Below are 23,536 nucleotides of genomic sequence, written 5' to 3' on the forward strand. Positions count from 1 at the left end.
GGCAAAAGAAATGTCTTTTAAATTGAAAATGATATTTATACAATCTAAACAGAGATGTACAGGGCTGGGCTGTGTTGTTTTTTTTAATATAGTAACATCTCTGCCCAAAAAAACCCCCAAACAGGATTTATTAATAGAAGCCAATGAAAACTTTCCAGAGGGATGGAAACAACGAGGCAGTATCCTTGAACTGAGAAGGAGAGACAGAGAGATCTTTGATCCTGTGAGTGAGGGCGGCCTGCTCTCTGCAGTCCCTGGGGCTCCCAGGACAGCTCCCACCTTCTGAACTTTGCACCATGGAGCTTCACAGGTCCTTGCTGTTCTCCTGCCTTCTCCTGCTCCTGAAAGGTAAAACAAAATAAATCCCTCTCCTCCTTCCCTGCCTCTGGCCTGGGTTTTGCATTTATGCCACCAGGCATAGGATGAAGGATGTAGATGAAAAGCACAAGTTTGTGCTGACCTACAGGTATATCTCCAAAAATGTTAAGAGCTGGGGATGATGATAATTTAAAAAGCATCTTTTTATTGCCTGCATAATTAGTTAAACTTCTTCAGAATAGCAAGTTCTCTGTTGTTCCTCGGTTTTCTTCCGCTTCAGATTTTCACCCTTCGCTTTCTGCTTTGTGTGTTTTAATTCTGTTTTTAGACTGTTGGAATAACAGACGTACACTTTTTGATATGGCCACACCAGCTGCTTTTCAAGGCTTTCCTTCACTGGGTTCAGCTCTTCAGCTGTCCTGGGTTCAGTGTGACACCTACATGGGGATCTCCAGAAGTCTCCTGTTATTTGTGCTAGAGGTATACCAATGGCATCTGCACAAAGTCTGCTCTTCAGCTGTCCGTGCTGTGCTCACGGTTTAGGTGCATCAGTTTAACACCCGTGGAAGGGCATTTTCAATGCGCCATCAAAATCTAAGTTTGGATGTTTTGCAGAAAGCGCACAGAAATCCAGTAGCAAACCTGACCATTTTCAAAACAGGAAAACGTCTTGTCATTTTTTTTTTGTTTGTTCTGAAAATGAACATTTGTGTGCCGATCTTTTAGCTCAGGCCTTCCTAGTCGTCATTTAGTTCATAGAACAAATAATATATGACTTTATCTTTGTTAACAGAAATTTGTGCTATACCATGAAGATGGGCAGAAAATCGTGTTTCAACAAAATGTTGGTTTATAAAGTGGAACAATAAGATTTAGAACATGAGAACAGGGAAGCAAGAAGGTCACTGAACCATAGTGCTGTGTTCTAAAGCCTCAGGACCCCATGGTGCAATGGTATCACTTTAGCAGCGATCTCTCCTTATCGCAGCAATTTTTGGAGGGTGCGTTTTTACCATTGTACCAGGCGGCAAGAACCTTGCCATATTTACCACGAGTAATCTTGTTTTGGCTTGATTTTATATCATTTGGCGCCATCTACTGGGCTACCTTTTACACCCCTGAAGAAGGCCGAAACAAGGACCGTGTTGGAGGGTCCAGTATATGTTTTATTACAAAAGACTTTATAGGGGGCGTCGCGTGCCCGCATTCAAGATGGCTGCCTAGCGATTCTGCTCCGCTCCAGCCCTGCCTATTAAGTGCCTCCGCAGCTCCTCCGAGCGCGTTTTCAGGTCCCACGTCGCAGCCTGCACTTACCGGAATGTCTTCTAAGCCCAGTAAGTCAGACTCTACCCTGCCTGCGAGCCCCGCTCCGCCGCACTCCGCCTCTAAACGCTCCAAACATGAGCCGCCGTCTCCAGCTAAGGCCCCAGCCGCCCACGCGGTCGCGGATCACAGCGCCTCCATTTCGCAAGACCTGCAGGTTCTCCGTGAATTGATGCAGGAGAATCTTGCTGCTACTGCCGACATCAAAACAGAAATGACCAATATAGTGACTCAATTAAAGCAGCAAAACGCCCGCATTGAATTAGTAGAGGAACGTTTAACAGCACATGACGCCCAATACCTAGCTGTACAAAGAGACTTGCTCAAAATTTCATCTCTACAATCGGATCTTGAAGACATTTCTAACCGCATGCGTAGGAGCAATGTGCGCCTTCTTGGCTTACCGGAGTCCACAGAGGGGAAAGACATGCTGGAATTCTTACATTCTTTCATCCCAAAAATGTTAAAGATTCAATTCTCTCCTCCTTTGGAGATCGAGCGAGCACACAGGGTCCCCTCGGGCCCCCCCTCAGCATCCAAGCCTCCGAGACCCATTGTTATGAAGCTTTTACGCTTCCCACATGCTCTCCAAATTTTGCAATCCGCAAAATCTACCTCTAATTTATCTGTGGATGGAAAACGGATCACGTTTGTTCCTGATGTTTCAAAAACTACTGCTCAAAAGCGAAAGGCTTTCTTGTCCATGCGGCCTCAACTAAAAAGTATTGGAGCACAATATGGGCTCTTCTACCCGGCCCGGATGCGGGTGACTTACCACAACTCCACTAAGAACTTTGATTCGCCAGTGGACCTTCAAAAATACCTTGATGAATATGTGGGAGCAATGACCTGACTGATCAACCCTATTTGTTCTCTTTACCGCTCTAGAGGGCTGTGTTCCTGTTTCTTCTACGTCAGTGTTCACCATGAGGCAGGCTGAGGAGCGGCCTGCTGAGCTCCTCTTGATAACATGCGACCCCATCTATGGAGCTTCGTTTATTATTCTGTTCTGGTTTGCTGTAAGCATGATTCTGCTACCTTCTTTTCCTTTCCCCTCCTTGTTCTGCCTACACGGAGTGGTCATCTTCTTTCCATCTTATCATGGTCTCACCTAAATGTCTTCAGTTGCTCCTGGATTTCATCCTTCACTGCTAAAATAAATGGTTAAAATTCACCTAGTCTCTCTTAACGTCAATGGGATTAACAGCCCCATTAAAAGGAAAAAGATTCTACACTACTTCAAACACTTGGAAGCGGATATCTGTCTACTACAAGAGACTCATCTTTCCCTAGAGGAAGCACAGAAACTGTCAGGGGGCTGGGTCCAACACTGCTTTGCCGCACCGGCTCAGGGTAAAAAACATGGTGTTATCACCCTGATGAAGAAATCCCTTAATTTTCAACTTTCCTCTCATAAATACGACCCCAGCGGCCGATGGTCCCTTGTTGAAGGTTCAATAGAGGGTCAACCTTTAAACATCTTCAACATCTATGCCCCCAATGCTGATGACCCTTCTTTCTTTCATTCTTTCCAGACTGCGAGCTCCGTCTCTTTAACATCTCACACCATTTTCGCTGGGGACTTCAACTTTCCCATCGACCCATTCATAGATAGGTCTTCTACTTGCCGCCCTGCTAAGCTGGGAGTCCGCACTGCAGTTCACAAGTTAATGGACTTATATGGATGGTCTGACATATGGAGAATTTTTCACCCAACCACCAAAGATTATACTTTCTACTCTGCTCCCCATCAATCTCACTCCAGAATTGACTACATTCTAGGATCCAAAGACATTCTGAATCTTGTCTCTTCTTCACGAATCCACGACATCACTGTTTCAGATCACGCAGCTGTTTCTTGTACAATCCAATGGTCTGTTCCCTCCTCCTTTCGACAATGGAGAATGAATAACTTTCTCCTTCATGATGAGGACTTTCTCTCCCACATTAAGAAGGAATCTCAATCATTTTTCGACATAAATCTTTCTTCAGTTACAGACTTCTCCCTTGTCTGGGAATCCTACAAAGCTTGGCTCAGGGGAGAAGTGATCAGTTATTCGGCCTTTCAACTCAAAAAAACGCAAATCTACCATTCTTCAACTGGAATCAGAGATCCACTCTTATGAGTCTCAGCTTTACCACCACCATGACCCTTCCACTTATAAAAAATTACAACTTCTTAAATTTCAATATAATGAAATCTTCAGCTCGCTTGCCTCAGCTTCCATCTTTCGCCGATCTGCTACATACTACTCCTCTGCCAACAAATCTGGTCGTCTACTGGCTACATTCCTTAAAGGCAAGCACTCCAAACACAGGGTCACTCATATTAAGTCCTCTTCTGGCCTCCTCCACACCTCTACCAAGGACATTTTAAAAGAATTCCAAACCTTCTATGAAGATCTCTACTCATCTGAAACCTCCTCGTCTGCTAACTCCATTCCAGACTTTCTTCGCTCACTGAATCTGCCCACTCTGTCTGAATCCCAACAGCAGTCTCTCCAACAACCACTTTCTTCTGAGGAAGTCCTTCGTGCCATCTCCTCTTTGCCCTCAGCCAAAGCTCCAGGTCCAGACGGCTTAACCTCAGAATTTTTCAAGACACTCTCAGATCTCCTATCTCCACACCTGCTCTCTTACTTCCAGAACTTATTGTCTAACCCTTATGGACTCCGTCGGTTCCTAGAAGCAAACATCATTGTTATACCGAAACCAAACAGAGATCCTCAACTTGTGAAGAACTACCGACCAATTTCACTCCTAAACCTGGACTACAAAATTTTTGCTAAACTCTTGGTATTCCGATTAGAAAAAGTTATGCCCCATCTGATCCACAGGGATCAGGTGGGCTTTATGAAGGGTCGCTATGGAGCGGATAATACTAGATTATTATGCCATGTACTCCACTCCACTCTATCGGACACTAGCCCTAAAGCCATTGTCTCACTTGATGCTGAAAAAGCGTTCGATAGAGTGGAGTGGAACTATCTGTTTACTGTTTTATCTAAATTTGGTATTCCTCCACCTTTCATTCATATGCTATCTCTTCTTTACAATAGTCCCACTGCTAAACTGATTGTGAACGACGAAGCTTCCTCCTCCTTTACTCTTCACAGAGGGACCCGTCAAGGCTGTCCTATATCCCCCCTTTTATTTAATTTAGCCTTGGAACCCCTCCTTGTAGCCATTAGAACCTCATCCACCATAAAGGGTATCTCAATAGCAGGTATTGAATTCAAGATCTCTGCCTATGCAGACGACATCTTGCTATATCTTTCAGATCCTGAACCCTCTCTGTCCTCCTTGATACAGTTAATCTCTTCTTTTTCCTTGATTTCCGGATACAAAATTAACTGGGACAAAACTGAAATTATGCCCTTAAATGATTCCTGTCTCCCTTTTACTATCTCCTCTCAGCCTTTTTCCTGGGTTTCAGACGGGATTAAATACTTAGGACTCACATTTGGTAGAGACATCCGCTCGACTATACAACTAATCTCTTCCAAACTCTTCACTCAGCTCTCCTCCATTCTCTCTTCCTGGTCTCCCTTACAGCTCTCATGGTGGGGCCGATTAGACACCTTAAAAATGATGGTGGTACCAAAACTCACATACATCTTCAATATGTTTCCCCTCCTTTTTCCACCTTCTCTATACAAACAACTGGAATCCAAGATGGCGAGATTCCTCTGGCATGACAAACCTCATAGAATTGCGCTTTGTAAGCTGAAAGCCCCCACACACCAGGGCGGTGTCAACTTTCCAGATCTCTACTGTTATCATAAAGCCTTTCTATTAAGACAGGGAGCGGAGTGGCTCTCCTCTCCTTCCTTGTCGGACATACCCAATTGGTTACGTTTAGAAACGTCCCTTGTGAAACCTCTTCCCCTTCTCCGCCTGATGGGCACTGCGAACTTCCTTGATCACCTCAAAAATCCTATTCTCTCGATAACACATAAAGTCCTCACTGAACTCGACTCCCGCCTTGATATCCCTTGGCATCTCTCCTCCTATTGTCCCCTGTGGTATAATAAGCACATCACCATTGACAAAAAACCTGTCTCCTGGCCTCATTGGTTTAATCATGATATTTGGGACTTGGGTTCGATAAGTCACCCTAACGGAACCTTTTTCACATTTAACGATTTAATGGAATCTTTTTCTATCCACGCTTCCCACTTCTATCAGTGGCTTCAGCTAAGATCATCACTTAAAAAATCTGGCCTTTTCCCTGTATCTTTTCGCTCGGCTCCCTCCTTATTTACCTTCTCTCGACAATTTCTAGCCCTAGGCCACACAGCTTCACACTTTTACAAACTTATCAAGTCTCTACTTCCTATATCACTATCCGCTTCACAGACTCCCTGGGAGATGGATCTTGGGATCTCCATCTCAGAGGAAGCCTGGTCCCATGTTTATCACTCCACCTTCCACACTTCCCGCTCAGCTTCAAATCTCCAACACATGGTCTTCCTACTACATAGAGCAATGTGGACCCCAATCAAATCACATAAAATTAATGCCTCTTATTCAGATCTCTGCTGGACTTGTCAATCTGACACAGGTTCCCTCAAACACCTTCTCTTTTCCTGTCCTGCAATTATCTCATACTGGACCTCTACCTGGGACACCATTTGTTCCATCTTTCATATCAATATACCCTTAACCTACCAGATGCTCCTTCTGAAATCCTTTGAGGTATCCACTTTGATTTCTGACTCGAATTTTTGTCTGTTTGATCTCTTACTCTCCTTGGCTTTAAAAATCTTACTTACCTGCTGGAAGGACCTATCCAAGGCCTCCTACTCTCAATGGTGGAATCTTGTATGCCTCACTTACAGAACTGAGGCTTATTTAGCTAAATCTTCTGATAGATTTTCTTCCTTTCAGGTGAAATGGTCACTGTTGAAATCTTACTTGCACTCCATCTCTTCCTCCTGAACTGACCACTCTTATCTATCTCTTTTTCTCTCCTTCTATTTCTCTTCCCTTTCTTCTCCTCTCTTTTGTATCATTGCCTTTTTCATGCTTATATTTGCTGTTAGGAGGTTTTTCTAGATTAAATTTGGGATATGCATTTGTTGTCCCATGGAATTTATAGTTATGCAATCTTATTTGTTGTGTACCTTTTAGTGTTAATTGTACTCGGATCAGCATGTTTCCAGCTGTTCATTATGTATGTTTACTCTTTTCCATGCATTGTAAACTTAAAATCTTAATAAACAAACCGTGACTAAAAAAAACAAAAGACTTTATATGCCTGCCACATTATATTTATTTATTTGTGTGATTTTATCTGAAATTTGTTTCAACGCTTTGAATAAACGTACTTGTCCGCAGAGTGGTTTGACCTGTGTCCCATCCCTATTCCCCATGGGGTATTTTTTTTCTTTGTATTTATCTAATGCAATGGTATCACTTCCTCACTGCTGTCTGGCATCCTTGCATGGAGTTCTGAATGTGTGACACCAAAAGTCTTAGATGATTCAGTTGGTGGTTTAAAAACAATAACCAATTGATATTATACTTCTTCATTGTGACACAGACCTTGCTACTGGGGATGTTTTACTGTTTTAAAGTTATGCTAAAGCCTTCAGTACCTGAATAAATTCATTGCAAACCGTCCTGAGCTCCCTTGGGAGAACAGTAGAGAAATTTTTTTCCCCCCAATTCTTTATTCATTTTTCCAACTTACATCAAGTACATAATATTCACAATATTACATCAGGTAAAATTTGTATACAACACTTGAATTTTTCCTTATATCATCTTAAATACATAAATTTATACCCTCCCCACCCACCTTTCCCACAAATAATTTAATGAGAAATAACATAAATATTATATTTTTATCTATTAATTAAACCTTTAATAGAACTTTATACCATCCCCCCTCCCCTAAAATATAAATGTACTTTCAGTAGAAAATTGAATAAATGAATAAATTGTGAATGAAATAGTCAGAGAGTATGGCGGAACTACTTGCCACCAGAAACCTCCCCCACCTCTCCTATGTCACAAGTATGAAGACAGCACAGACAGCTGAAGGGCAGATCTTCATCAGTTCCACGTAGAGATCACAGTAACACATACAAAGCATGAATACTGCTATTAATTATTTCTATAGCGCTTCCAGCGCAACATAAGCAACTGAAGGGGAGATTTTCATCAGCGTTCCATGTGAATATAACAGTGATACATATATAGCATGAACTCAGCATCAACAGCTGAAGGTGACTCTTTGCAGAGTTCAAAGCATGAACACAGCACAGACACACGTGTAAAGCAGGAATGCATCGCCGGCAGCTAGGGTGCAGATTCACGGAAGGTCAATTTTTAGCAATAGAGCACAGACCACAAAGTAGAAAGAAGTGTATAAATTAAAAAAAAATGACTTGTACGTGAAGAGACTCTCTAGGGATAAGACTAAGGAGAAGTTGGTACTCATTCTTTAACTGGTGTTTCTGCTTTAAAGAAATAACTTACCACCCCACCATCCTCCTCCAGGAATCCTGCCCAGCCTTTTCTAGTCTGTTCTCTAATTCACATGTTTGGGGTTTCTAGACAAAACTGCTTATTTGGAAAACATTTCCAAATGTGCTCAAACCCCTAGCAGGCCAGGGTGGCCACTTTCACTGCCCCCCATCCAGTCCTCTTAAAATAACCAAGAATGTTAATAGCCGGTGAAACCTTACTGCAGTTGTTTTCTTGGCTGGTGATGTGCTCACCCGCACCTATTATACGTGCATCGAGGAGGGCCTGAGGGAGATTTTTTTTTCCTTTTCATTTTTAGGAGCTGGAACTACTCCTAATTGCTAGTATGTTTTGTCTGAGGTTTGGGTAACTCTGTGGGCCTTGCTGTGCCTGAAACAGAGGGCTACTATAGAAAAGGCTACACCCATTCTATGTACACCCCCCCCCCCCACCCAATCTGTGTCAGGCTTCTGGGCCTCCTGGCTGAAGCTGCAGAAGTGGCCAGCTCTACTCTTCCAGAGACAGACATTTGGTTTTAAGAAGATCCACTAAGAATGTGCAGTAGGAGCTCATTTTCCCGTCCCATCATGACAAGTTCTTTTCCTGCCCCTGCACCATTCCTGCAAGCTCCGTCCTCATCTGCACAAGCCTCATAAGTAGCAACATTCTAGAGTTGAGATTGTGATGTCATAATGCCTCATTCCACCAATGCCTAAGCTCCGTCCTCATCCGCACAAGCCTCAAAACCTTTAAAATCCTAATTAGCAACATTCTAGAGCTGAGATTGTGATGTCATAATGCCTCATTCCACCAATGCCTAAGCTCCGTCCTCATCTGCACAAGCCTCAAAACCTTTAAAATCCTAATTAGCAACATTCTAGAGCTGAGATTGTGATGTCATAATGCCTCATTCCACCAATGCCTAAGCTCCGTCCTCATCTGCACAAGCCTCAAACACTTTAAAATCCTAAGTAGCAACATTCTAGAGCTGAGATTGTGATGTCATAATGCCTCATTCCACCAATGCCTAAGCTCCGTCCTCATCCGCACAAGCCTCAAAACCTTTAAAATCCTAATTAGCAACATTCTAGAGCTGAGATTGTGATGTCATAATGCCTCATTCCACCAATGCCTAAGCTCCGTCCTCATCTGTACAAGCCTCAAATGCTTTAAAATCCTAATTAGCAACATTCTAGAGCTGAGATTGTGATGTCATAATGCCTCATTCCACCAATGCCTAAGCTCCGTCCTCATCTGCACAAGCCTCAAACGCTTTAAAATCATGAGTGTTCGAGGCTTTTGCGGTTAAGGCAGAGCTAACAGGAATGGGGCAGGGACGGGATAGGGAAATTGAGTTCCTGCAGGGACAAATTTGTCCCCATGTCATTCTCTATTCCATACATAGGATATTGCCTTTCAACAGCATTTAAGTCAGGAACTGAAGAGTTAAATTGGAGGTGAAAAGTCAGAATGTGTTTTACCTTCTCTGATCACAACAAGCCTGTCGCTATTAAAGGAAACCCATTTGGATGCCTGATGAGAGGGTGGCGATGTGAAAAATGTGTTTTCAAGTAGGAATCTAAATCAAAGGTATGAGAACATTGCAGAAGTCTTATTTATTTTGGCCCATGCCTTTTTTTTCAGTGGTCGCTTGAGGTGGGCTACATTTAGGACCAGGATGTCCTTCTCCCCAGAGGTCTTACAATCTAAGTTCGTACTGAGGCCATGGAAAGTTAAGTTAGGAGCTACGGTGGGGGTTTGAACCCTGGATTTCCTGGTTCTCAATCCCCCCCTCTGTCCATCATGCTACCTCTCCTGCATGGGTGAGTTTAATCTAAAGCTATCAAGCTATGATTCCGATGCATATTTTGGACAGACATGATTGATGAGTGGAGTTGATAATCCTGTCGGGGGAAGAATGAGTCAGGCTTTTGCTGTGGCTTTGCCGTGTGCTGGGGACTCATCCAGAGTTCCAGACTTGATCGTTACCCATCCCTGTCTGCTCTCCATAAATAGCCCTGTTTCTCACCAGGGCATTAGTGTGGTGCAGTGGTTAAAGCTACAGACTCAGCACCCTGAGGTTGTGGGTTCAAACCCACACTGCTCCTTGTGACCTTGGGCAAGTCACTGAATCCCCCCGTTGCTCCAGGTACCCAGGACAGAGAAAAATGCCTGAATAAATTCATGTAAATCATTCTGGGAGAATGGTATAGAAAATTGGTGGATGGCTGGTCTCTGGTGGGAAAGGGAGCAGCAATGCCAAGGTCTCCTGCTGCCTCACAATTCTCGGGGTCCACTTTGGCACCATCTAGCCTTTTTTTTAGATGAACTGAATTCTGCATTTCGATAAGGAGAAAGAATGGACTAGCCTGCTGCAATTTCTGGAGATCCCTCCTGCCCCCTCAGTTTTTAGGCTTTCAGAAGTGAATTTTTATGCCCATGTAGTGTATTCAAGAGCCAAACCCATTGGGTTGAGGGGCAGCCAGATGTGGATGTCGTCTAGCTTATGATTAGGGGGTTTCAGTCAGCACAAGGTGATCTGAGTGAAGGGATGGGGACTTGATTAATGCCCTTTACTCCTACAGAAATGAAGTGACTCACGGGGTCCCTCAGAGGCCTTCTCTGGGAACACTGGCATTTAATATTCCTTATTAGGGCTCTAAAGAAAGGAATGATGCCACAAAACCTCCATCTGAGAAGTAGACGCTGAGCGGGAACATATGGTTCAATCAATGATCTGAAACAACGTCAAAACAGAGAATTCACTTTCTGCAAACTGGCACTTAATGAAATAAGATAACACACTTTTCAGCTACAGAAGCAAAATAATGCTCAGAATGTAGGACGTTGGTTGGCTGGACTGAGAACTGTTCAGCACCCCCCTCGCATGTAAGAAAAGTAAGCCAAGTATAGGACAATCAAGCCATTGTGACATCACTGATGAGGTTAGCTGTTATTGGTGGAATGAGGCATTATGATGTCACAATCTCAGCTCTAGAATGTTGCTACTTAAGATTTGAAGTGTTTGAGGCTTGTGCAGATGAGGGCGGAGCTTAGGCATTGGTGGAATGAGGCATTATGACATCACAATCTCAGCTCTAGAATGTTGCTACTTATGAGGACGGAGCTTAGGCATTGGTGGAATGAGGCATTATGACGTCACAATCTCAGCTCTAGAATGTTGCTATTTATGAGGACGGAGCTTAGGCATTGGTGGAATGAGGCATTATGATGTCACAATCTCAGCTCTAGAATGTTGCTACTTAAGATTTGAAGTGTTTGAGGCTTGTGCGGATGAGGGCGGAGCTTAGGCATTGTTGGAATGAGGCATTATGACATCACAATCTCAGCTCTAAAATGTTGCTACTTAAGATTTGAAGTGTTTGAGGCTTGTGCGGATGAGGGTGGAGCTTAGGCATTGTTGGAATGAGGCATTATGACATCACAATCTCAGCTCTAGAATGTTGCTACTTATGAGGACGGAGCTTAGGCATTGGTGGAATGAGGCATTATGACATCACAATCCGAGCTCTAGAATGTTGCTGCTTATGATGTTAAAGTGTTTGAGGCTTGTGCAGATGAGGACGGAGCTTGCAGGAATGGGGAATGGACAGGAAAAGAACTTGCAGGGATGGGAAAATTAGTTCCTGCGGGGACAGGGAAAAATTTGTCTCCGTGTCATTCTCTAGTATCTAGGTCAATGGAGGGATTAAGTGATATGCCCAGAATCACAAAGAGCAGGCTGGGATCAAACTCGCAACCTTAGGGTGTTGAGGCAGCAGCTCTTAACCATTAGGCTCATAATAAGTTGGGAGTGGCCTCTCTTATTTTAGTATTGATGTTAGCCGTGGGACTAGAATAATGGGCAAACATTTCCAAAGCAAGTAGCTCTGATGTATTGTGAAAATTGATATGAATAATCTAAATAGTAACATTTTAAAAAAATAGTGGAATATCATAGCCCTCAAAATAAAAACTAGATGGAAAACTATTATCCTCCAAACTAGGGCTCATAATCGAAACAGAAATATGTCTAAAAACCCGCCCAAGTCAGCATTTGGACGAACAAAAAGACAGGTCAACCAAGTGCTGATGATCGAAATGGGGCTTTAGACGTATCCAGAGACTTTTTAGGCCTCTGAATCCTGCTACGCGCCCAGGGCAGAAAGCGTTTTTGGAGGAGTGGTTAGGGCAGAATGTGGGCCGACCTAGACTTAAGGCCTGTTTTACAAAGCCACGCTAGCGGCTGCAGCCCATAGAAATTTAAAGGGCTTTGGGGCTGTTGCCGCGCAGCTTTGTAAAACAGGCCCTTAGTCGTACTGCAGAGATAATCGAAAGTTTGACGAGACTGCTTAGACAGAACTTATACGTTGTGACTTAGGCGATCTAGAAACAAGCCTAAGTGCCCAAAAGGTATCCGAAGTGATCAGATAACTACTGCAGACAGGGTCAAAATTGGTTTTCAGGGGATTTTTTTTAGCTCTTTCACATGCCTCCCCCCATCTCCTTACCCCTCTTTTCCTCTCCTTTGCACCCCAGGACTGTGTTCACCCTTCAATATTGATGTGAAGAAATTTAAGGTTTTCCGTGGGTCACCTGAGGCTCAGTTTGGCTACAAAGTGCTGCAGCATGGGTCAGAGGGGCAGAAATGGTAAGTTTTCACCAGAAACCCATACAGACTCCATAGATTACTTGGGCCGATGGTGGATGTGACCTCTAGTGTTCAACTAGTGCCCAGAAGAAACCACTTCCCCTCTTCCCTCGTGTATATGAGTTTGTTAAGTTAAACTTTTAATCCCTAATGTCATTATATATAGTTTTGTATTGCATTGTCTCCCATTAATTGTAATTTTAAACTGTTCATCGCTTAGAAATATGATTAAGCGATTCATCAAAAAAACCATTAAACTTGAAACTTGAACTTGAAAACGTGTATCCACTTAAATGTCCAGGATGTGGTAAACACTTGGGCCAAGTTATGGAAGAATCCAAGTAGGTATTTCGCAGAACCGAGCTCCTTCTGTGTAATAAGGACAGGAGGTGAGCTGCTTCTGTGTAATAAGGGCAGAACTGAGACTAAATATTGGGCCAGGCTTCTCCTGTGCAATGACAAAGCTGCCAAGTTTCCCAGTTCCAGGAGATTTAAACCAATCTTGGATTTCTGAGAACGCTATCCTGACGCAAATTATAGGACCTATGTGCTGATTTCAGAAGGTAAAATAAGATAGCGTAGATACCAGTATATACTGGGATGCGAGTTGAAAACCAGGACTGGCCATAAAGTATCGAATCCAACCTACAAGGGGCTGCTGAAAAGTTCTCAGCCTGACCAAGAAGAGAATGATGTGGAGCCATGAAACTTACAAGATATTCCACGCTTTTCGTTTCATTTCATATCATTAAAACGAAAAGTATCAAAAAAAAAGTGTAGAATAACTTAAGTTTCGTGGCTGGGCGGAGAACTTTTTAGCGGCCCCTCGTAATCCTCAATTTCTTTATCACACTATACCTTGCAAGGTTCAAGGTGATTTGCAATAAGAAAAGCCCAGTATATCAATTTGGGGAATTACATAGAAAGGAATTTGTAAAATCAATGATATTTGTCAAATAGAAACGTTTTAATTTTCTTATAACCTTTTGCTGTTCTTATACTCACAGGCAAACCATTCCAAATAGAGGTAGCTAGATAAGGGAATTCTGTGTGGAACTGACATTTGAATTTTATAGATTTCACAGAAGGAAATCTTAATAAAAATGAGTAAGAAAAAAGATGGATTAGAATTTCAGATAAGTTAATATGCAAAATGGAGAATACACTGGACATTCAACTTTTTTTTTTTAAATTCTTTATTCATTTTAAAACTTTCAAGTGTACAAAAATTTATAATAAATAAAATAAATCTAAGCACTTGTGCATCTTATCATTATATCTTATAATTATAAATATAACCCTCCCCCTCCCACCCTCGAATCCCTCTACTTATTTTATTTTCATATAATGGAAACCCACCCCCCACCCAACCCTAAATCTTACATAATGAATAGAAAAATATTAGAAAAATGGCATCAATCATGACAAAAGGACGTTAATGGCTCCCAAATTTTAATACATTTTTTATAATTTCCATTCTATACCGCTATTGATCTTTCCATTCTATATATGTGACATACTGAATTCCACCAAAACTTAAAATTAAGCCTACTATGATCTTTCCAGTTATTAGTAATATGTTGGATGGCAACTCCGGTCAAAATCAATAAAAGTTTGTTATTACACATTGATATCTGACTCTTTTTTCTCATAGACATACCAAAAAGCACAGTATCATAAGATAACGCTACATGGTTTTCCAATAAACAATTTACTTGATCCCAGATTGAGTTCTTTTGTGTTCAATATTGGTCGCCGTACCTCAAGAAGGACATGGCGGTACTAGAGAGAGTCCAAAGGAGAGCAACAAAACTGGTAAGAGGGCTGGAACACTGCCCATATGCCGAGAGGTTGGATAGGCTGGGGCTCTTCTCTCTGGAAAAAAGGAGGCTCAGGGGTGATATGATAGAGACCTTCAAGATCATGAGGGGCATAGAGAGGGTGGATAGGGACAGATTCTTCAGGCTGAAGGGGATAACAGGTACGAGGGGGCATTCGGAGAAACTGAAGGGAGATAGGTTCAAAACGAATGCAAGGAAGTTTTTTTTCACCCAAAGGGTCGTGGACACTTGGAATGCGCTACCGGAGGACGTGATTGGGCAGAGTACGGTACAGGGATTCAAACAGAGACTGGACGGATTCCTGAGGGATAAAGGGATCGTGGGATACTGAGAAAGCTAACCAGAAAATAAGTATAGAAACCCGACCAGGTCGTGCATGTGCAAGACCGGAGGGCTAGGACTTTGATGGGAAGATAGGACTCAATAGGAAACCAAGGTGGCATGGGGGCCCCTTCTGGTGATTTGGACAGGTCGTGACCTGTTTGGGCCGCCGCGGGAGCGGACTGCTGGGCAGGATGGACCTATGGTCTGACCCGGCGGAGGCACTGCTTATGTTCTTATGTTCTTATGGATGGACATTCAACTTTGAAAATGATAAGAGCCTTCAGCGGCAACCAGTGGTTTGTAATAAGATTCGGATATGCTATCAAACTTTTTTAGCCTAAATATCAGTCTGATAGCAGTATTTTGTATCAATTGAAGTTTGTTAAATAAAGATATATTTAAGCCTTCATAAAAGGAATTGCAGTAATCTAACTGAAAGAACTACCATTTGAACCAATAAGGCAACACGGTGATCATTAAAAGAGCCAACGACGATCTAACTAGTCTTAATTGCCTTGGTTTTCTTCTGTAGGCAAGAAACTTGTGGTTCATGAAATAAAGATGAGTCTAATATAACTCCTAAAACCCTGGAGGTCTTATCAATTGTCAGAACCAACAGACACAAGCGAAGCTCACACCCAAACTTTGTTTCTCCACCGGTTAGAGGCTGTAAATTTAAAGGTCATCACCAACATCTTCTCGCACATCAAGCAGCATTACGGGGTAAAGACCTGGAACAATTACTCGTGCCTACTAGCTATGGAGAATTCAGGAAACGCCTAAAAACACGTCTGTTCCTGAAATACTTAGGAAACCAACCTGATCAATCTTAATCCTCAACAAACGATCGCAAGAACTATCAATCACTAAGTCTGTACTTGTTATTTATTCACTCAATCTGTAACATTTCTAATCATTGTAAACCGCATAGAACTTCACAGTCCTGCAGTATATAAACTGTTATTATTATTTTATTATTCTTGATGTTAAAGTAATAGACAGAGATGGATTATGAAATCAGAGTTCTTTGGTTTTATCTGTGTTTAACTTGAGCATGTTGGAAATAGCCCAAGAGAAAATCTTGTGCATATTGTCATCAGCATAAGACCTTCTGGACCTTGGTAGTTCTGGAATAAAAATAAGCCTAAAATTGCTACCTAATCCAGGTCCACCCTGACTGACTGACCCGGTCATGGTTTTACCTCAGTGCATAAAGGCCAGAACAACATGTACATGGAAGCAATGGGGACAAAACTAGGAATGCATGAACCTATAGTCCTAGCATAGGTTGTGGGCTGAGCTCTCAAGAATTCTGATTGGAGACTTTCAGAGAGCTAATGGCAGCACCTACTGACTCATCTTGTGTAGAAAGTTCCAGAAAACATCAGCACTCACTCTTGCTTCCCCCCCAACAGGATGCTCGTGGGTGCGCCATGGGATGGACCAGCCAGCAACAGACAAGGGGATGTATACAGATGTATAGTGGAAAAGGAAAAGAACAGAACTTGTACCAAAGTTGGCATAGGTAACACAGGGCTGTGGGTTTGGTTTCCGTTCCCTCCACTGTCACTTTTTTTTTGCCTCCGTCCTAGGTTTGTAGAAATTTTGCCGCTGGCTGGAGGCTGAGGAATGTGCACTGTGACAACTTACCCTCGATTTTTCTTTTCCCTCTGGTCTGAATTCAGGTGAAACAGCCCTTCAAAATGTCTCCAGACAAATCACAAACATGCACTTTGGAATGACTCTCATGGACAGCGGGGAGGAAGGTTTTGTGGTGAGCCGTTTTCCCTATCGAATGTGGGTTTTCAGCCTAGAGTTGTGTTGTCTAGTGCCAATGCGGGCTTTCTTCAAGCTCTAGGAAGAGGCTGCCCTCTGGATTCAGATTTGCAGGACAGGGTTGATCCAGTTTTTGGTTTACCCCGTCTGCTAATTCTGATTTCCCCATTGCATTCCCTAGGAAAAGCAAGGCTACAAGTTCTAGCATGTATTGGGGGGTAAACCTGGTTCTGCCCCAACCTGGCCTCATCTCACTCCAGGCCCCGCCCCCAGTCATGCCTCCACACAAACCTTCGTCGTCTTCCCTGAGCTTTGGGCCAAGTCTGGAGTGGGTAGGGTTACCATAGGGCTCCAGAAAAAGGAGGACGGATTGAGACATCCGGGTTTTACTTCTACTGAAAGCAATGGAAGTAAAAGCCGGATGTCTCAACCCGCCCTCCTTTTTCTGGAGCCTATGTCCATCTGAACTACAAGACTGCCTTCTTAAAAAAAAAGTCTGTCAAGAGAAATGTCTGTCATTTATGTGTTTCATAGAATATTTTATCACTATTGTAAATTGCTTAGAAATTTTTTATAAGCGCTTGAACCTTATCTCCCATCCTAGCTCTACCAATAGTTCCAAGGCCTCTCTGTTTTTGTGGACCTGTAGTCCTGGGTTTTCTAAAGGAATACCGTTATGAGAAGCGCAAAAGCAGCTCTGGTGAACACGGCGTGTGTGCCAAGTATCGCATTCTGTTTCTTTTTCTTTGCCGCAACAGGCTTGCGCCCCGCTCTGGTCCCAGGAGTGCGGCACCTCCACCTTCAGCACTGGGATTTGCACCAAAGTGGACAGTACCTTCCAGCCAACCGAAAACATCGCCCCCACAGCTCAAAGTATGTACATTTCTCTCCTGCATAGTATTGGGAAACCCAGACATGTCCTCTTTTTAGATATATATATATATATATATAAAAGAATCCCTTCCCACCCACCCATTTATTAATAATAAAACAATTAGCAATTATTATCTTTCCCAACCCCACCCTCCCTATATCTTATCTAATACCAAGGTTTAAGATGTTTAAGCATAAAATTTTAGCTGCCAAATTTCAGACCATTCTTCAAGCTTCGCTAGGACTTTCTTCATGCTAGTCACACCATCCAGAGTGTCTACTCTATTGCAGATTGTGGTATGATCCGCAAAGTGGCAAATCTTACCCGACAGCCCTTCAGCAATATCGTTTATAAAAATGTTAAAAAGAACAGGCCCAAGAACAGAACCTTGAGGCACACCATAGGTAATATCCCTTTGCTCAGAGCAATCTCCTCCAGTGACCACTATCCTCTCTGTTTTGCCCTCTCGCCACTTAAGGGTGCTCCACTTACATGGACATTGTAATTGTCCTGGATGGATCCAACAGTATCTACCCCTGGTACGAGGTGCAGAACTTCCTACGAAACATCCTGAGCAAATTCTTCATTGGACCAGATCAGATCCAGGTAAGTCTCACAGCTTGGGAGAGAGACCCCTCCCTACCTATCTCCAAACTTCCAGGCCACAAAAGCGACTGCAAGTGTTAGAACTACAAAACCCAGGATGCACAGGGATAAACCCAGGACTGAATCCATATATTGACTTAAAGGATAATGATGGAGCCTGCTGTAGGGTTACCAGATTTCCTCTTTTGAAAAAAAAAAAGAGGACACCTGGCTCTGCCCCACCTCATCTGTTGCGGTCCCAACTAGGATCCCAGTTTTGGCATAAGCGCCCGTAGCAGTGGTGCCCCCACATGCTCCTTCAATGCCTCCCACGTCACCACACTCGCCCCCCTCCCTTCTCACCCCTGCACCTCTTCAAATCTTCACCAGCGCGAGCAGTTTCTCCGGCCTACTGTTCGCACTGGCTTTCCCTCTGACATCACTTCCTGGCCCCGCAACCCGGAAGTGATTTTGAAGGGAGCCAGGCTAGTGCAAGCACCAGGCTAGAGTAGTTGCTTGCACTGGCGAAGATTTTAAAGAGGTACAGCGGGGAAGAGAAGGGAAGGCATGAGTGTGGCATAAGGGGCGGAGAGGTGCTAGCACCCCCATCAAGATGGCACCTGGGATGGACCACCCCTCTTCCTTACTAAACCACTGATCCTGATGTCAGTCGGGAGATTGTTCCAGGGTGCTGGCGTACCTCCCCCCCTTCTGCAGTTTTTTAACTTCTCCGTCGTGAGCTGCATGCCCACATCGGTGTCAGCTCGCATTTTGACGTCCCATAGGTGAGGGTCCCATAAGTGATGTTGGAGAGAGCGCCGATGTCAACGCGGGCAGCAACCTCACTAGGGAAGTAAAAGTATGGCGGAAGGCATGGGGCGTGTGCATGTGGCAAGAAGACAGGAGCGGGAGAGGGTGGGTGCCGCACACTTAAGAAGGCCACGTTCGGGGTGGACCATCCCTGCACCCCCCTTACTACGCCACCGGTTAAAGGCGCGATGAGTTTAGAACAGGGGTCTCAAAGTCCCTCCTGGAGGGCCGCAATCCAGTCGGGTTTTCAGGATTTCCCCAATGAATATGCCTGAGATCTATGTGCATGCACTGCTTTCAATGCCTATTCATTGGGGAAATTCTGAAAACCCGACTGGATTGTGGCCCTCAAGGAGGAACTTTGAGATCCCTGGTTTAGAGCATCCAGGCCTGAGTTCACACTGTGTGAAAATCTCCTGCTTCTTTGTTTCTCCCACACCCTGCTCTTTCTGTTGTTTTCTGAGCGGGGTTTAGACTAGAATTATAGGTTAGCTACCCTTGTGGGATAAAGAAAGCTGCTTGCTGACGGAAGGGCATTAAAGCAGAATGCCTCTGGGGGCTTGCGTTTCACTTTATTGTGGTCAGAGCGCTGCCAGGTCAGCACATGCTGGGTCTGATGTGCTCTCTCAGGGAGGGGCTCGAAGGAGGGCAGGAGAGGAAAGAGTGAAGGAGTTCAGAGGAGGAGAGATTGAGAAGTACATAGAAGCGTTACGTAAAGAGTTGCCATACTCCAGAAAAAGGAGGACGAATTGAGACATTCAGGTTTTACTTCCATCGCTTTCAATCTGTCCTCTTTTTTTTTTTTCTGGAGCCAAATGCTAACTTCACATACTGGGACAGACCAACAGTCCATGATCCTGTTTCCAACAGTGACCAATGCAGATCATAAGATTTTATGCGCTTATCCTAAGAATAAGCAGCCGATTTCCACAAATTAATGGCTTATGGGTTTTCCTTTTTTTTTCCCAATTCTTTATTCATTTTATAATTCACAACAAGTGTACAGTAAATATCAAACAATTAGAATACAATATCACTTTTTTCATCTTACATCAAGAACACAATATTACATCACTTGAAATTCTTTCTATATATCATCTTAAATACATAAATTAACTTACGGATTTTTCTTTTACGAAGTTAGCCAAACCTTTTTTAAACCCTGCTTTTACCACATCCTCTGACAATGAGTTTCAGAGTAGAGAACCACACGGTGACAAAATTCATCACCGTTCCCGTCCCCGCGGATAACCGCGGGAAATAATCCCATGTCATTTTCTAGTGTCTGTTTCAACCTCGGTCCTTCTACACCAGCGTTCTTCAAAGCAAAGCTTGCGGGTCAGTGGTTGTGGCCATTCATACTCTAATTCTTCCCTCTCTCCTTAAAGAATGGCATGAAGATGGTTTCCCGCGGTTATCCACGGGGACGAGAACGGAGATGAATTTTGTCACCGTGCCATTCTCTATTTCAGAGTTTAATTACACATTGAGTAAAGAAATATTGTTTCCAGTTTGATTTAAAACAAAATACTTTCATTGCTTGCCCCCTAGTCCTAGTATTTTTGGAAAGACTAAACGAGCGATTCACATCTACCCATTCCACTCCACTCTTTATGATGTCACTTGGAAGAGGTATGTGGGAGGGGGGGGAGGGGTGCAATTGGAGGGTTACCAGACATCCAGGAAAACCCGGACATGTCTTTTTTTTAGGGGACTAGCCGGGTGTTTGAATTGATTTTCAAAACCCAGCAGTTTCTGGGTTTTGGAAGGCCCCCAAGCTCAGGGCCGTGTCTGGAGGTTGTCCAAGCATGACTGGAAGTGACACGATGACATCACGGCCCGGACTTGGAGAAGGAGAACAGACAAGGTTTTGTGGGGGGCTAGGGCGGGGCACATGTCCTTTAACTCTACGCAATGGGAAAGAGGTATGCAGGAGGCGCCCAGCACGGCAATGCCAGGTGTCACCACCCCGGGCGTCTCCTTCCCTTGCTTCGTCGCTGCCTACATTAATTTGAGAATGGTGCTATCATACCCAAACTTAAATGGTCTGCAGTTTACAGTTTATTTACAACTTGATAAACCTCTATTAGGTAAAGGCTGACATTTGTCACTGGTTTCTCTCATTTCTTTTTTTTAATTATTTTTTATTTATTCATTTTTGACTTCTTACAAGTGAATTAAACATAATACAAACAACTTTCACATATCACTTATATTTACAAACAAATCATCTTGTAATATAGAATAAATACCCCCCTTTTTTTATCAATATTCCTAATTCCATATGATATACATTTCCCATCCCTCCCCCACATATCTGCTACCCATGTGCTAAGATATCTGATCATTAGAGTAATTAGTCAATGGTTCCCATATTTTTTTTTAAATTATGAAGATTCCCTTGTTGTATCGCTAACATCTTTTCCATCTTATATATGTGACAAACTGAATTCCACCAAAATCTATAATTTAATTTAGTATAATCTTTCCAATTTTGAGTAATTTGTTGCATGGCGACCCCTGTCAATATTAATAATAACTTATTATTATTTGCAGAAATCGGACTCTGAGTTCTCACTGCTGTACCAAATAATATAGTGTCATAAGAGAGTCCTACATGATTTTCTAATAATTTATTAATTTGGGGCCAAATTAGTTTCTAAAAAGCATTTACACAGGGACAAAAATAAATTAAATGATCTAAAGTCCCAACTTCTAATCTACAATTACTAGTGGGATTTCAGGATGGGAGAGGGAGGGTTATATTTGCAATTATAAGATATAACGATAAGATGTACAAGTGTTTAAATCTATGTTATTGTGTTGCAATTTTTGTACACTTGAAAGTTTTAAAATGAATAAAGAATTTATTTAAAAAAAATCTACAATGCCAGCATCTATTGGATCTAGTACTATCTAACTTCTGTAAACGTGTAGGGGTCCAAAAAATTCTATGCAACAAAAACATCCACGTTTGACTCATAGATGCTGACCTTGTAGACCTTAATCTCCAGGACCAAAATCGTGGCCATTGAGACGCAGAAATTATCTGTCCAATCTCAATACTCCATTTTTCTTTTTTTTATTGAAAAATCCATATAACAATTTATACCATTTTGCGGCTTGGTGTCCCCAAAAATCCGCCTGAAAAGGTTTCTCTCATTTCTATGGAGAGAGAGAGAACTCCAGGTCCTGACGTCTCACCACCCATTTGCCCTCTCTAGGTGGGGGTGCTGCAGTATGCAGAGCTTGCGGTCCACGAATGGTCACTCAACGACTACCAGACCTCGGAGGAAGTGCTGAAGGCAGCCAGGAACATAAGTCGGCAAGAAGGCCGTGAAACCAGGACAGCCTACGCAATCCATGAGGCATGGTGCGTGAGTCCCCCAGCAGCCGCACACAGCTCTGTGCTGGGGCCTCTCTCTTTCGGGTTAACATTTTATTTTCTTCTCTGTGCTAGAATCTGTTCTTCTTAAAGTATGTTATTTTAGAGACTGTGTTTTCAAAAAGCTGCTCATATTACACTCAGCTAAGCTTAAGCACTTTTTTACCTAAAGAAGGACATGGAGATACTTGAGAGGGTTCAGAGAAGAGCGACAAGAATGATAAAAGGTATGGAAAACCTTTCATACGCAGACAGGCTAGAAAGGCTGGGGCTCTTCACCCTGGAGAAGCGGAGACTCAGAGGAGACGTGATAGAGACTTACAAGATCATGAAGGGCATAAAGAAGGGACAGATTCTTCAGCCTATTGGCAACTACAAGAACAAGGGGGCACTCGGAGAAATTGAAAGGGGACAGGTTTAGAACCAATGCTAGGAAGCTTTCCTCCACTTCGCGTCTGGCAGGAGGGCATCTGCGCATGCGCGGACGTCCTACCTGATGAGGGCGGGGCGGGGGGACGGGACTGGGCGGGAACCCACTACTCCTTCCAGAATGTTCAGTTTTAGAGCAACTACATGTAGCCAGATGTGGAAACCAGGTTTAGGCAGTGGCGTAGTAGGGGTGAGCGGCGTCCGGGGCAGTAGCGCCCCTCCCCCGCCCCTTCCCCGAACCTTTTAAACTTCTCCCGCGTGAGCAGCATGCTGCCCACATCGGTGCCGGCTCCCTTCTTAGACGCGGGTCCCGGAAGTGACATCAGAGAGAGCGCCAAAAAGGTACAGGGGAAGGCAAGGGACGTGCGCAGCAAGGAGAGGAGCAGGGAGCGAGCGAGCTGACGCGCTGCTGCACTGGCTTGGGCTCTAGTCCAATATCAAGTGTTGTGCTGGACAGAAATTCTAACTTTCCGATAATTTCCTGATCCATTAACTTGGCCCAGAGCCGGGAGAGAGAAAATCCCAATGTGGGCACGGATGGGCTCTGTGCTGTGATTTTTGTTTTCCCTCTGAAGACTTTCCCATATTACTACACCCCAGATGAATGGACAGAGAACAGACGTAGGTTTTTTCTTATTTAAAAACATTTGCTGATTACTTTATCATTCAAGCACTCAAAGGAAAACATAGTCAGGAAGCCCCAATTTAACTAAATGACACAAAATTAATTTGATTGCAAGAACTTT

General features: G+C 43.4%; 1 protein-coding gene across 3 annotated transcripts in view; it reads left to right on the forward strand.

Annotated features, from left to right (window-relative positions):
- The first annotated feature begins 214 nt into the window (after positions 1-214).
- The window catches only part of ITGA10 (integrin subunit alpha 10), a 50,753-nt gene continuing 27,431 nt past the window's right edge, over positions 215-23,536 (forward strand). For 2 of the 3 annotated variants that reach the window (XR_004537228.1, XM_033923973.1), the window contains exons 1-7: positions 215-348; positions 12,655-12,766; positions 16,347-16,456; positions 16,617-16,705; positions 17,466-17,580; positions 18,060-18,187; positions 22,201-22,349. Coding sequence is in view for 2 of the 3 variants with exons in the window: in XM_033923973.1 (XP_033779864.1) it covers positions 297-348; positions 12,655-12,766; positions 16,347-16,456; positions 16,617-16,705; positions 17,466-17,580; positions 18,060-18,187; positions 22,201-22,349 (755 nt within the window). In the remaining variant the exon portion in view is untranslated. Of the gene's footprint in view, positions 349-736; positions 799-12,654; positions 12,767-16,346; positions 16,457-16,616; positions 16,706-17,465; positions 17,581-18,059; positions 18,188-22,200; positions 22,350-23,536 lie in introns of those variants that run through there. The other variant, XM_033923974.1, reaches the window with a different exon arrangement.

The sequence above is a fragment of the Geotrypetes seraphini genome, chromosome 16, assembly GCF_902459505.1.
Source record: "Geotrypetes seraphini chromosome 16, aGeoSer1.1, whole genome shotgun sequence".
Taxonomy (NCBI): domain Eukaryota; kingdom Metazoa; phylum Chordata; class Amphibia; order Gymnophiona; family Dermophiidae; genus Geotrypetes; species Geotrypetes seraphini.